Genomic DNA, 15,468 nt, shown 5'->3' with positions numbered 1-15,468 from the left:
TGGGCAGGCAGGTCCAAATGTGAAATGGTATCTGTTTGAACAAAGTATTTGCACAGCAAATATCCATTATACTTACGGTATTAATCTCATGATAAACAAACTTTCCTTTTATTTATGGCTGTCCTTCATAGTGTAGAGAGGACATTTATTTATATATTCAGGTCTTTGGCACTGGACTTGTATTTTCAAAAGACTTGAATGAGTTTTATAGGACACATTTAATTTCATTTGTAGATGATAAATTGGCATGTTTATTTTGAGATGTGTGCTGTGAAAGCGCAGTGGAGTGAGGAAAAGAATTATTTAGTGTGCTCCTCTATTCAGTCTTGTTACAGATGATAATAATATAATAATTTATTATTTATACCCTAACCCTAACCCTCCCCAGCCACTCTAGGCGGCTTCTAACTGAATATTAAAAACAGTACAGCATCAGACATTAAAAACCTCCCTAAACAGGGCTGCCTTCAGTTGTCTTCTAAAAGTAAAATAATTGCTTATTGTCTTGACATCTGCTGGGAGGGCGTGCCACTACCGAGAAGGCCCTCTGTCTGGTTCCCTGCAACCTCACCTCTCGCAATGAGGGAACCACTAGAAGGCCCTCGGTGCTGGATCTCAGTGTCCGGGCTGAATGATGGGGGTGGAGACGCTCCTTCAGGTATACAGGACCAAGGCCGTTTGATTTATCAAATGAACAAGATACATGTGCCGTCATACCTTGGAAGTCGAACGGAATCTGTTCCTGAAGTCTGTTCGACTTCCAAAACGTTTGGAAACCAAAGCGTGGCTTCTGATTGGCTTCTGATGTTCAATATAGGTCAGTATAAAGACAGACTATGAACAAGTAGCATGAGCATAAAATAAGCTGCAGGTTTACTTCTTTGACCACTACTTCCATTAAATAGAAGCAATGTGATCAGGACTTGGTACCTAACTGCTGTCCAAAGAACACAGAAGAGGAGCCATGGGTGGTTCTACAAACATTAGAAATTAATAGAAATTTAGTGGTTTGCAATAAATATAAATGTATTGAATGTGATCTGAGGTTGCTGCAGCCTAGATTACTGTAACGGTCTCTAAGCAGCCTCTAGTGATTAGCTCTTTGGCCAATCCTGATTCTAGATCAACTCCCTTCATCAAAATGAATATGATTGCTGCTTGCACAACAGATCAGCTGGCAATGAGTTTGGAAAGTTGCTCAACAAGTTATGTGCTGAGAACCCGGCAGTTCACCACAATTTAAAGCAGAGTTCTTTTCCTGTATTTGCCAAATATACGTAAAACACTGGGGCATAATAAGGAAATATGGCTGCTGATCATAAATTTTAAACAGAAAGGTAATGAGGTTAGGATTCAATATGATTTAGTACGTATCCTCAATGAAGGGACATGGGTGGCACTGTGGGTTAAACCACATAGCCTAGGGCTTGCCGATCAGAAGGTCGGCAGTTTGAATCCCCGTGACAGGGTGAGCTCCCGTTGCTCGGTCCCAGCTCCTGCCAACCTAGCAGTTCGAAAGCACGTCAAAGTGCATGTAGATAAATAGGTACCGCTACAGCAGGAAGGTAAACGGCGTTTCTGTGTGCTGCTCTGGTTCGCCAGAAGCGGCTTTGTCATGCTGGCCACATGACCTGGAAGCTATACGCCGGCTCCCTCGGCCAATAATGTGAGATGAGCGCCACAACCCCAGAGTCAGTCACGACTGGACCTAATGGTCAGGGGTCCCTTTACCTTTTATCCTCAATGAATTGGCAGATACGGTCTCTCTCTCCTTTTTGACTAGTGTCTTAATATTTTTACTTCTGTTTGTTGTAATGCTTGTTTTCCATTACCAGGTGTCACTATAATGCTGATTATTAATCGAAAGACTCCCTCAGTGACAGATAAGAAACATATGCTCACAGAACAGCTTGCACATTCCTTCTTTGTTTTAGGGAGGGAGAAACCTCACAGATATATTAAACAAATGGGTATTTCATGGTATACTTTGCAGTACAGCCTGACAGTAACATGTTTACTTGGAAGTAAGCCCCTCATATATATTAAGAATATGGTATAAGTCAAATTCTGAGGCTATTTCCAAAGTCTCTATGCAACTTTTAAAACAAACTGAATATTCTTTTGCTTTTTAAGAAAGTCCATAATTAGATAAACTAGACAAACACTGGTGTTTAAATCCAATAATTTTCTGAAAGTTTAATATAGTTTTAGATAAAACTGAGCTTGCAGTATTAATGAGTACAAGAGTTTGTTAATTTTTTTATATTATCCAAATAAAGTTGTACATTTATACAGTTATAGAGTGCATGCCAGAAAATGCAATCACTTGATTCTAATTTGAATATGTACAATTTACAGTATAATTCAAGCATAAATTCAGCAGTCAAAAACACAGACCTGCTGTGCAGTCAAACAGAATTGTCTGGGTAGCATAAGCATTAGGGCCGGGCAGAAAAGCGAATGATGAAACCAGAGTGGCTGCTTGACTAGTAAAAAAGATTACTAATGAAAAAATATACAATTGCTTTAAAAAAACTGCCATTTTTTTATAACCACTCTTTGATGTATCGATTAAAAGCAAATATATTTTAATCTAAGTACACAGTGCATGCTGCAGGGTTGGCTGGACAATCTTAATTCCGGCAGGAGGAAAAACTATTTTTGCTTAATATTTCAGGTCCTTTGAATAAATTGAAGTTAACTTTTTCTTTTGAACACTCCTGTTTCTGCGCGCAATTTTGCACTGCACAGAGATTGCCTTGTACTGCATAGATGAGTAACTGCTCTTGCTGCTATGCAAACTCAGATCCTAACGCATGATTAAAGAGTAGAAGATTCATTCATTATTAAAGTTTCAATAATGGATAAAGTTAACATTTAAGCATGAGACAGGCAAGTGGCACAAAATGTCCAGCCTCCACACTTAAGTACAGAGAAGTGGGTTTTTTTTTCTTCAAGAAACAATGTGAGTTCTTTAACGTGTGTGTACAATATGCCACAGAAATCAAATTACATGTTGCCAAAGAGGATGTTAAAAGGTGGGTGTGGAAAAAACTGTATAAGTTATTCACACAGCGGAATTCTGGTCACAATACAGGTTCTCTACTTTTTGCTGTGTTTCTTCGCATGGAATTACAGACACAGTGAAATGAATTGACAGTTTGAGCTAAAGGTCGAACAGCATGCATTTCAATTCACACATTTTAAACTAGTAAACAAAATTGGAAGAAAATGCAAAGCTTGTACAAATACGGCGTGATAGACACATCTCCCTGTGGTTTCACCCCTTGGCTCCACAAGCAATGTAGCATAGTCTCCTTTTCACTGCTTATAGTTTACAAAATGATTGACTATTTTCAGGTTTTGGTAGATCTGCTACTATTTTTGCCATTGTGTTATACAGAGCAATGAATTGGTCATTCATTCATGGGTTTTTCTTTCTTTCTTTCCAAATGGTTCAGAGCCCTTTTGAGATGCTAATGTATATATGGAATCATATTTAGCTAAATGTATGCCATATGAATGAAATAACTTAAATTTTTTATTGTCCCACCAGCACTCAAAACAAACCCCCACCCCAACCAACCAATTTTCAGATTATTAAATAAAAATGGCTTCACACAGAATCCCAAACTTGGGACAGATTTAGTATTCATTGGTTTTAATTAACCCTGTTTTGTTCCACAGAATAACCGCTACTACATACTATACAAAGAACAGAGATGAGGGTGATCTAGAAGATATGCGTCAAAATGGCACTGCTACCAGTCATCTTATTATCACTCAGGGTGAGTCCCATTTATGCATGTTGAGCACTTGATGATGGCAAGATCTAGAAATGACTGGTATGTCTGCAACAGACACCTCAGAGCAATCCTGCATCTTTCATACTGCCTCAGCGCAAACGGAGGATCCAGTGATTTGAGTCCAATGGGGCAATCCTAAGAGGGAGTCCAAATTTATGCTGATTCCCTCTTCCCACCACAGCATCCCACATACATCGCATCGTTTCTGCAGCATGTTTTTCGGATGCATGGGGAGGCTGCCACAGGGAGAGAGAAAAAGGAAATCCCTCTTATGTGAGTGGTTAGCTGCAACTGAGCCAGAACGTTTTGTTTGTGGATGTTCACAAGTTCAGGTGAAATTAATCAACTGATGAGAGATCAAGTGATGCACATTCATCCATGGAATTAGCCCTCTATTTGTAGTACTGTACTTAAAACAAATAAAAATTGCTCAGTTCAAATAATCAGTATAAAACCTGGGGGGAGTGTCAGGCAAATTCTCATAATATTATTTGTAAAAAAAATAAAAAATAAGAACCTAACATTTCCTTTATTTTTCAACATTAAAAATACAAGTCCAATTTAAACGCAAACTAAATGTTTGCCATTCAAAAGTTGGTATACAGATCACGGAGCTTTGCTGTGTTCTGAATTTGTTGTCATTTTCTTTTGGATCTACTCCATGACAGCAGAGTAAGATCTAGATCTGAATAGCTACACAGCTAGCACTGTACTTCTAATAAAGCTGTGTGCACTTCTGTTTCTCTAGTTGCATTCCCTCACTTCATATTTTTGGCAAACTGACACCGATTTCAAAATCGGGATCTGCAACTGATAAGAGGGCAGAGGCAGTGAACTTTACTTCTAGTTGGACACAAGCCCTTGGGATCACCTAGTGTGTCTCTTTGAATACTGTCTAAAGATTATGCATTTACATCAATAGTAGCATTTTTGTTTTGGTACTTAATATATTGCCCTTGCTTTGCATGCTCGGGGCTTGACTGATCATCCTATTGGGAAAGTTTTACCCTTGGCCAGATAATCTCATTTATTTGTCTTTCCCCATAGCATGTAGAACACTTCTATAATTAAGCCAGATGGGTTTTATTAAACATTTTCCTGGTCCTACAGGCACCTCTGGCATGATTCACCTTGATCCCTGATGTCTTATGTGTGCAGCACACTGTAAACGGAATTATCGTAGGCTATATATTATGGGCTACTTGTATTACTCCATTTAGCAATCCTATTCTTAGGATTGTGGCTCTTGTCTCAGTGCAGGGGGGAGGTTCAGCTTATGACTTCCAGGCGATTATTGAACACTAATGCTTTAGAATTATATGAATTTCACAAAACAATTGAACATGCAAGATTCTTGTTAACTAGGGGGGGAAAAACCCTAAGAGCTCAATTTTGCCTTGTCTAAGATTGCAAAGAACAAAAGGCTTGTGCTTTTATAGCTAAGTTTCTCCTAAACAGGAATTGGCAGAAACACCTCCTATTGGTTCCCCTACCACCATTATGTTTGGCTTTTTGTTGAAATTCCACAGAGCCCAGCAGATCATGACAGTATCTGTTGGGCCCCCAAGAAGTCTGTACCCATCAATGCTGCTTTTCACCAGGGTGAACCCCCATCTCAACCACTGATTTCTGTATTAGCTGGAATTAAGCAATCCCATCCCTGGAAAATGAAATTTCCTATGCAAGTCTGTCTCCTGCCAGGAACCTCTGACTTATTTGCCTATTTACAAGAGAGGTCATGTGCAAAATTTGTTACCATTATCCTGATACTTTCAGCAGCATTTTGGCTGCAACACTGGTACGCAGAGGCAAGCACAAGGGATCAATACTGATATAGCAACATTGATGGCTCCTCATTGTATGACTTCAGATCGTTACCCCTGAGCTTGCCTATTCTGCTAGCAGATAATGTCAGTTTTAGACTGGGCTAAAAAGGTGCTTTAAAAAAAACATTTTTGTGCACCAAATGGGAGAGGCCCAGGGTCATTATAGAACAGGTGCTAATGCTGCAATATTTTTGATGATGCAGTCTTGGCAGATAGTCACCATTTATCTTCCTCTGCTTTCATGTATCTGATAATTATTGCCTCACAAGGTAAGGTTGGTAGTGTGAGAAAGCACCCTAAACTAACAAAGGCTACACACCTTAATGCAGTAGTCATCGTAAAAAAAAAAAAAAATCCCTTCCAAGTAGATTCAGATGACTAGGAGGCTTGCAATAGACAGTGAGGTGGCACTGAAATGGTGATAACATAAACCAGGCATCCCCAAACTGTGGCCCTCCAGATGTTTTGGCCTACAACTCCCATCATCCCTAGCTAACAGGACCAGTGGTCAGGGGTGATGGGAACTGTAGTCCCAAAACAGCTGGAGGGCCAAGTTTGGGGATGCCTGGACTACAACTTTCACCATCCGGGCCAGCATGGCTAATGATGAAAGTTGTGGTCCAACAAGATCTTGAGAACACGACACTGGCTACCATTGTTAAAGTCAAACACTTCCCCCAGGATTTTAGATGCTACACTTTAAGGTTCTAAGCAGTTACTGGGGAGGCTCTCAGTTGTCTGAATCCAGCTTTATTCAAGGCTCTGAAGAACAAGTTATTGGGGGGGGGTTAATATTAAGTGCAACCATCTCCAAACTGGTGCCCTCCACATATTTTGGACTACAATTACCATAAGCCCCTGGCAGCATGGCCAATAGTCAGGGATGGTGGAAGAGAGCTTGTTTCATATTATTTAAACTGTCAGTAGAGGATGAGACCCTTAATCTCCCAGGGTTGTGGGTTTGAGCTCCACGTTGGATGAAAGATTCCTGCATTGCAGGGGGTTGGACTAGATGACCCTCGTGGCCCCTTCCAACTCCTCAATTCTATGATTCTAAGCACCAATCACTCTTACTTGCTTTGGATTTTTATGCACTGTGTCTAAAATGGAAAGCTGTCCTTATTTTGCACGCATTAAACCCACTTCTAACCATTGCACTTTTTAAAAAAATATATAAATATATATAAAGCACAGGTTCAGGGATCTCTGTAGCTCTCCCTCCCAAAGAAGTGGAGGAAACTGTTAAAAGTAAACAATAAAGTTAGGAGATTAAGTCTAAAAGCATTGGTGTTCATTATTCCTAATACTGATAGTCTGAATCTAACAAAGAAACATGCACTATAACTGTCTGAACAAAACATCACAGTTTACATCAGGAGAGTAAAAGGGTACTGGGCAAGATTCAGCCAACATGAAACGTTTATCATTTCCATCGATGGAAATAGAAGCCATCTAAGCTCTTACTTAATTTTAAGAACGAGGATGCTCCAAATTGTCCTTTATGTGCACTTCTGCATAGTTCTCCACTTACCGGGGGTTGGGGATAGGGAGGGAAGGAGGCTTGGCAGCAGATAACCTCTCCACTTGCTGGGAAGGCTGCAGTGGGCAGATGGATCACGCCTAAAATGTTTTACTTTGGCTGGATAGTCCCCATTATAAACAAATGTATAACCTGCCCTGTTAGTAACCCACTTGGATGTTTTATCTACTACTTAACGCTTAAGAAATATAGGAGAATACACCCCATTTAAACTCCCCCCCAGTAATATACAGTATAAATATAGTAAGAACCATGCCATAAAACTATATGCAAAATTTGCACACTATTATTGCATGCTTGTGGTGTACTACATGCCGATTAATATTAGCTTGTTAGCTTTCATATGGTCCTATACTGAAGTTGTAGAATTCAACAAGAGTCCTTAATTTGGGGGAATACATGTCCCAGAGTGCATGTAACTCTTAAGGAAAACCAGTCATCAAATGCAATTTTCAATGTGTTTGCTTTCCTGCTCAATTGGATTGAATTGTGATTCAAACTTGAAATAATACCTAATATGTCTGTTCATGTTATGTAAACCGATCAGAATTCATTTTCCTCAGTTTTGGGGGGAGGTTTCCTTCCATTCTACCTCCTCCTCCGGATAATCTTTGAAGTTTCGGTGGCAAGTCTGCCATAGACTGGCTCATAGGATCTGACATCATTTTTGTGGTTTTAGATACCAGTTTCTCTTCTGAGTTGCCAGGGACAGAACTTATTCGCTGGAGTTTCAAAGGTAGGTCCCCCATGCTGTAGGCTTTCTCCGAAGTGGTAGAACTCATCCTCAGCAGTTTTTTAGGAAAGTCATCCCTTCCAGTCATTTTCTGCAGTTTTGACGGTAGCTTTGTACCAATGTCATCTATGCCGTCTAGACATTCTACAGAATTATTCCTTTCTTTACTGTTACTTACAGCTGGTGCTATTAATGGGGAGGACATAAGGAGCATTTCTTCCTGTTCTTTCACACTGTAAGGTGCTGTAGGGACTTCAAACGTTGCATGGAACTGGGAATAGTCTACTTTGAAGAATCCTTCCTCTAAGGAAATAACAGGGAAGAAACGGTGGCCCCAAAGAACTTCATCTTCTGTGTAGGATGTTCTGGCTTGACAAGTCATCCCTACAAGTTCAAAGGCAAACAAGAGCTTGGTCAATAACTTGAAATAAAATGGTATAGTTCATATTTAATCCACTAGGTCTATTTATGACAGTGGAACATGGCAATGATTCACATATTAGAAACACCATATGAAACAAGCTTCCACCTATAACATAACAGAACAGCTTGCCATGAGGATCCAAGGCACGGTGCAGACCTTCTCAATTGTTGCCCCCCCCAAAAAAAATGCATAAATATGAATCACAATAAGAATATATTATTAATACACAGCTGACATATGACATTGTACTTCTTGGAGACTCAGTTCATGCATTAATGTGCAGAAAACAGAATTACTGTTACCTATGATCAAAAACAAAGAAGTCACAAACTTACTGAAAGAAGAGGAGAGTCATACTTTGGTTAGAATTCCAATCAGCAGTAGAAACAGAGATATGAAAGCTAGGAGCTAAATGTCACCTTAAACCTAGATTATGGGTGCAACAACACAATGTCTAGGGGTACTTTTTTATTAGAATACAAAGCTGAAAATGAATGACCTGCAGCTAAAATATTATGTTCACTTTTCACAAGGTCTAGTCCTTCCCTTGCCCCTAATATTCTTAAGAGGGTTTCTTTTCCAGTCTTCAGACAGTATCTGGAAGTGGAGAGGCAGAAAAAAGGTCCTCCTTTCCTTCCACTCTGCGGTTTTAATCTGAAATTTTAGGCACAGTATTGCACCCAGAGCTCAGAAACTGCTCGCACAAATGGAAATCCCTGTCACAAAATGCGCCTAGAACAATGGGAGTCAAATTTCACGACTGAGTGGTTTACTATAACACATGGAAAACATTTCATGAGGAACACCCTTCTTATTAGGCCCTTGATTTATCCTTATGGCTAGGAATCACGTGAAAGATTAGATTAGATTCTTATTTACCGGTATGTAACACCCTTTGCCCAAAGGATATTGTATTGACTGTGGCAAACTGGTTCATCTGTGTGGCTAACCGTATACACAGTAAATAAGCAACAACACTAACATAGCATTGATACCAAAGGGAATTTCCTTTCTACCTTGTAGGCTAAATCCCTGCTATTGAGGAGTGCTCCAATGCACCCACCCAAATGAGGGGCAGGTGGCACTGGCAACATCATCCCTGACAGTAGCCAACCATGGCTACTGTAGTCCCAACCAAGGGACATTTTGCGAACACAACTAGGCTGGCACAAGAGCTGCTCAAATGACTTTGTATGCAAGCTTGGTAAAGAAAATGTTACAAAATGACTGCTGGGGAAAACCTACTGTTCACCTAAGACAACCCATCACTTGGGGAGGAAAGATACATGCATGCAATTATATGCAAGTGTTTTTTTGTAATTATTTTCCAAATGGATATAAATTATATCACAGCCCAGTTTTTCGCTCATTCTTAAATTTTGTTTATGAAATTACCACATAAAAAAACCACGTAGCACAACAGGTTGGGTAGACTAGAAATTAATTTTAGACACAGAGCAATTACTCTGAGTAGTCTTGCCAAGCCAGGTCCTTTATTTGCTGCTGTTCATTAGTTATAGCTACATTGGATTTGGGCTATTATGCCAACACGAGGACCATCAGCTCCAGCCTCTCTAGATCTGCATTCAGCTAGAAATCTCATTACTAAAGGTTTGCTATAAAATGAATGAGTGGCAAATGAACATCGCATCGTTAGATATTAGGTACAAGCCTTGCAGTTTAGTTGTAAGAAAACAGTGAGATAAAGCTGGAGTGGATTAAAAGTGAGAAGGCAATTTCATTGATGCTGTTCATAAAAGAGGGAAACCACATACTATCTGTCTCTAAAGAGTAACAAATAATTCCTAAGTCATTCAAGTAGTTGGTGATCCTACTTAATCATTTTAGTAATGGATTTGTTTGTGGCAGGGTGTTTGTGCAACCCCCTGCCATTGTCAAAATCCTGAGGCTCTGGGTGCGTAATGATTTGGCGCCTGCAGTCAAGGAACTAGCTAGTTAATTTCACGAGTATGTAAAAGTAGAACTGTGCCCCTCCACAGATTGCTGTCTTCTCCCCTTCAGGTTATCCAGGCACAATGCTGCAGTGACTTTGGAAGCAACTACTGACAAAAAACCCCTTTCTATGCAATAGAGAACCAGCCCTATTCAGATGTGTAAAACTAACAACCTGGTGCCCTATGGCCCTGAGTCCCCAGCTTGCCAATCCTCCCTTTTGCCTGCCCACTTCCTTCATGCCAACAGTGCAAAGTCCTGCTTCTTCCTAGGCTGTTTTCAGTCCTCTTTGCCTCACTTTTTTTAAAGCTTGCTTGTCCCTTCACCAGACACCTATTTCAGTCCCCTCATAGCACTGAGCTCTTTCTGATGTTAGGGCCAAGGGAACACTTTTTGGCCTGAGCATTACCTTAGCACATCTGTAATGTTCCATGGGCCACAAGGCAGTGGTGGGCAGGCCAGAGGCAAAAACTGGGTGGCTAAATGGTTGTGACTCTTAGCTTTCTATATTTCCAGCCCTGCAAAAGTCAGAGGTGCATATGCATATACCTCTCTCCTCCAGGAAACCAAGAGGCATTATCACAATTCATCCCATACCCAGGCCGGTCACAAGATTGCTCGCCCATACCTTAAGTGATTTCAGCTATGCTCAAAGCACCTACCTATCTCCATTTCCATGTCTCCTCTGTGAAGTTTCTGATAGGTTTGCTTCCTAGAAAGTTTAACACTGAACACCTGGACTAAGTTGAACAGTTCAGCTCACAAACATTCCATGGGTTTCATCACCACAAGCAAAATACAAGCAGTTATTAGAAATAAAACCAACCAAGGCCACAATATTCCTGTGAGGCGAAGTATAAATTCACCTTACTTCTGTTTTTTGGCTAATGCCAAACGAGGGTAGAACGAAGATGTCTCAGTGTTTAGTTTGCTGCTTATTCTGTGGTCATTGATCAAGTAAAATCTGAGAAGAACTCGAACATAATTACCCTCCCCTCCTCGAACAAAAAGAGAGAAAAGAGAATAGGGAAAAGCTGATTCCAGATTGGATCTCCAATTAGTAGATCATTTACCTTCCTTTCTTTTCTGGGGTGGGGGAAAGTAAAGTTGTATTACACTCCCCCCGCAAAGTGCTTTAAGATGTCCTGCCATCAATATGATTTTTTTCCACTTTAGTATGCAAAGAAGGAAAAGCTATTGACTGTGATCTAGTTTGCATGTAATGCTAAGCCAAACCATGGCTTAAATGAGTATGAGGCTACTCAAAGCAGAAATTGTGGCCACTTAGCTCCTCCTTTGGTCCTCCTGATATCCAGAGTGAAGCCATAGATTGGCTTAGCATTAGATTTGAAGCTGGGCTTGTGATTTATCTCGCTCCAAATAAACCACAACAAGACAAACTACAACTCCAAGTTTGGTTATAACACCATGCCAAGCCATAACGTAGCCCTAGGTAGCACAAAAGCAGCAGGGCTGGGAAAGGAGTGAAGCAGCTACAATTTCTGCTATGAGTACCTGCACAACCACTCACCTTAGTGTTACATGTGAGCTGTAACACCGTGTATTGTGTCCCCATTGTTCCTGTGCTGCTCTTCATGCATGCATGCTACAGATGGGCTAAAAGCAGCACAGAAGGAAAATGAGAAATAACGATCAGCAAATAAAAATATATAGCTGCAAAAAAGGCATTTTAGTGCAAAAAACTAAGTACTGAATGATTCATGCTGATTCTACAGCATTCCCCCAAACAATCCTAAAGTAATTCCCAAATCTACGTTGAGCTACTTATTAAGGATGGATAACACCCTTAAAGGGACGCGGGTGGTGCTGTGGTCTAAACCACTGAGCCTTTTCGTCTTCCTGATCAAAAGGTTAGCGGTTCGAATACCCGCGACGGGGTGAGCTCTCATTGCTCTGTCCCTGCTCCTGCCAACCTAGCAGTTTGAAAGCGTGCCAAAAAGTGCAAGTAGATAAATAGGTACCGCTCCGGTGGGAAACTAAACGGCGTTTCCGTGCTCTGCTCTGGTTTCGCCAGAAGCAGCTTAGTCAAGCTGGCCACATGGCACGGAAAAACTGTATGCGGACAAATGCTGGCTCCCTCGGCCTGTAAAGCGAGATGAGCGCTACAACCCCAGAGTTGTTCGTGACTGGACTTAATTGTCAGGGGTCCCTTTACCTTTACCTAACACCCTTAAACAGGTGCCCAAACAAACTGTGAAAGAGAAAGTACATTTCAATACTTCCAGAGAAGAGATTTAAGGAAAGTGAAGTTACAGGAAAGAAAAGGGGTAATATATATGTATTACACACACACTTCTTAGCAAAATTTGCTTAGATGATCCATAAAGATTCCCCTTAGAAATTAGATTCATTGATAGTTCCTTCTATCTCAAGCAAAAAAACTAGACATCTAAAACACTGTAATTCCATGATTTTTTTCACTTACAAAGAAACCCCTTTAATTATTTAAATTAGGTGTGTGCGATACACTTTAAAAGTAAACCTTGAAGGTGGAAATCTTTTTGCTTCAGAATATCACAGAGAAAAGAGCTATGCTAGAGCCTCAGAGAAAACAATTTTCAGGGAGAAGACTCATCCACAGCAGGCAGCTGGAAGTGGCATAAAGTATTAAATGATCTGCTCACCAGTAAAAGGGGCTGACTAGAAAAATGTGTTAAGGCTAGAATTAGAGCGCTATTTAAATCAACAACCTATTAAACTAATCATTCCAAGGCATTCTGATTCGTTACACCTTATTGGGAGGGGGGAAATGACATTTATGTCACACTGCTTTAGGCAACAATTAAGTGTTTGTCTTCAAGCTTGAGTGTACTGTCATGACTAAGGGATGCACTGCTTTTTACTGTCTAAGCTTTCATTAATGCATTTTTGCATGATATCTGGAGCTTCAGTTAACTTAGGTAGTATGAAAGAACCATGCTCTTGCAATTGTATGCAGGCTATGTATAATTGCATTTCTTGGTGAAGCTTTCCCCTCTCACTCCAAGTGTCCTTGGAGCAGTTTTTGTATTTTGCTGTGAAAGGGAAATGATGGCTCTTCACAAAGGCTTCTCCTGCACTATCAAGTTGTTATTATATAACATGATTTTGTCCTTAGTATTACCACTCAGTGACAAATGTGATGTGACAGCAGGGCTCAACTTGTTTGGCAAAGGGAATGAGCATTATTATTTTTATATGTGCATTAGGACTGTCTGATAATACTTTCCAATTTAAATGGTATCCAGCACGGCACACAATTCTAGCACTGCATTCATAGAAAAGAGTTGCATAATTATCTCTGTGTTGCTGTTACTGCAGACAGCTTCCATCACTGTTTCTGAACTATATAGTTGCTGAAACCCTGCAAACTGAAGCAGGCCACAAAAAAACCCGACAGCTTCCTTGGTTCACCGTGTTGCCTTTTAGGGGCAATTGGATTCGATTCCAGCTCCTGGGAAGGCTCAGTAAACATTCTCACAAGTTTTGCGAGTGGTTTTCCCTTGACTAAACTTCAGTTCACAAGAGGTCATAGCGAGAATCGGGTGTTAAGAGACACCATGCCCATTTATAAACCTCCTTAGCATCATGGACCTGGAACCTGGGGTTTTCTATGCTTCATGTTCGATAAACGAAGGGTGGAAGAGATTCTATGAGTTGTATGCAGTTGTTAAGAAGACCTTCCCTGGAAATACTGGCTTAATAGTATGTGAACCTTAATATTAGTAGCTGGCTTTGCAATAAAGTCATGTACCCTAATTAGAAGTGTTTTAGAAATGTACAAGTATATGGAAGCACAAGTTAGGGTAATTGAGTATATATGAGAAGTACAAGGTCCAAATTCTAGCACAGTGGTGGGGAACCTCTAGCCAGGGGGCGGCAGCCCTAAACCATGTTCCCTCCCCAAAGACCACACACCTTACAGCTCTGTTCCACACTATCCATGAAAACCTGCTTGGAATGTGTCATTGAACTGTGGTAATGCTTCTCGCTTGCCTGGATGGAGAGATGTGAAAATATGCAGAAGCCTCTGACCTTTGCATGGCTACTATGCAAAGGTAAGTAAGAGATCTGTCCACTTTTGCCCTAAGCAACATTGATATGAAGCATTTGGACGTTTTGTCACAAGGGAATGCAGCCCTCAGGCTTAAAAGTGCCCCAGTGATGCTCTTGCTTCTCAGCTTTTAGGAATGTTATACTTGGTCATCCTGGACCAAAGGAGTATGTTGGGGCTTATACAATGGAAGCACAGCTCCTTTGCCAGTGGAGCCCAGCAGAGGCAGAATCCGAACACCACAAGCCCCAGCAGTGCAGATTGCGGTCTAAATAAATTATTTGAAAGTAACCCCACTTGTTTCCAAGAGCCTTTCTTTTGAGTAAGTTCTATGACAATAACCGAAAATGCTCTCCTTGGGATAACGGAGTCCTTACCAAATATATACAATTTCAGTACATAGTGTAAATTCTATGCAATGGGTCTATGCAGAAAAGAATGCCTGCTTAGTGTGGATTTACACTTTTAGCTAGTCTCCCTGAAAAATCTGCATACCTGTTACTATGGAAAGCTATGGACAGTAATGCATAATTACTAGGATCAACATAAGATTGCCTATTAGTGGCAAAAAGGTGTATTTGTTGCAGTTGTTGTTGGAAGGAGCGTACAAGATGCAATCCAACTGTCTTAGAGACTACATTCTAGATTTGTGTAGGGTTGACTCCTAAGCGTTTCCTTCTCCGGATGGGCTACCTTCCCAGGTTGACGGACCCCATCTATCATTCACTTCCCTCTACAGCACAAGCAGAAACTGCCTTCTTGACCGTAAGACCCACTATTAGTCTCATCCACTCAATCCACCGGAACCTGTAATCAACTTGTAACCAATTTAGCTATGTAGACTGTATCCCCATTCTTCATACTTTAATTTCTGAAATCACAGTGTTAACTAATAGCAAATGACATTTCACAAATACTTCCATATGGGAAAAAACAGTAGTTTTATGGGGACTGGGTCTCGGATAGGTGAATCTAAGATATGGAAAACGTCCTTTTAAAAAATCTTAGAAATTTTTCCTGTAGGCTTTTAAATATATTGCTACCTTAAACTTTTCTCATACCCCTTCAGTGTTTTATTGCTTTTAATTATCCCTTGTTCTGTTTACTGTAATAAATATGTTTACTCTACTTT

The 15,468-nt window shown here is 40.5% G+C and overlaps 1 protein-coding gene across 1 annotated transcript in view; it reads right to left on the bottom strand.

The window, feature by feature from the left end:
* Positions 1 to 2,210: 2,210 nt before the first annotated feature.
* KCNJ3 (potassium inwardly rectifying channel subfamily J member 3) overlaps positions 2,211 to 15,468 on the bottom strand; it is a 113,503-nt gene continuing 100,245 nt past the window's right edge. Inside the window, exon 4 of the mRNA XM_035131749.2 lies at positions 2,211 to 8,289. Coding sequence (XP_034987640.1) covers positions 7,703 to 8,289 — 587 coding nt within the window. The 3' untranslated portion in view covers positions 2,211 to 7,702. The remainder of the gene's footprint in view (positions 8,290 to 15,468) is intronic.

The sequence above is a fragment of the Zootoca vivipara genome, chromosome 1 (genome assembly GCF_963506605.1).
Source record: "Zootoca vivipara chromosome 1, rZooViv1.1, whole genome shotgun sequence".
Taxonomy (NCBI): Eukaryota; Metazoa; Chordata; class Lepidosauria; order Squamata; family Lacertidae; genus Zootoca; species Zootoca vivipara.
This window is presented reverse-complemented; position numbering and strand designations above follow the sequence as displayed.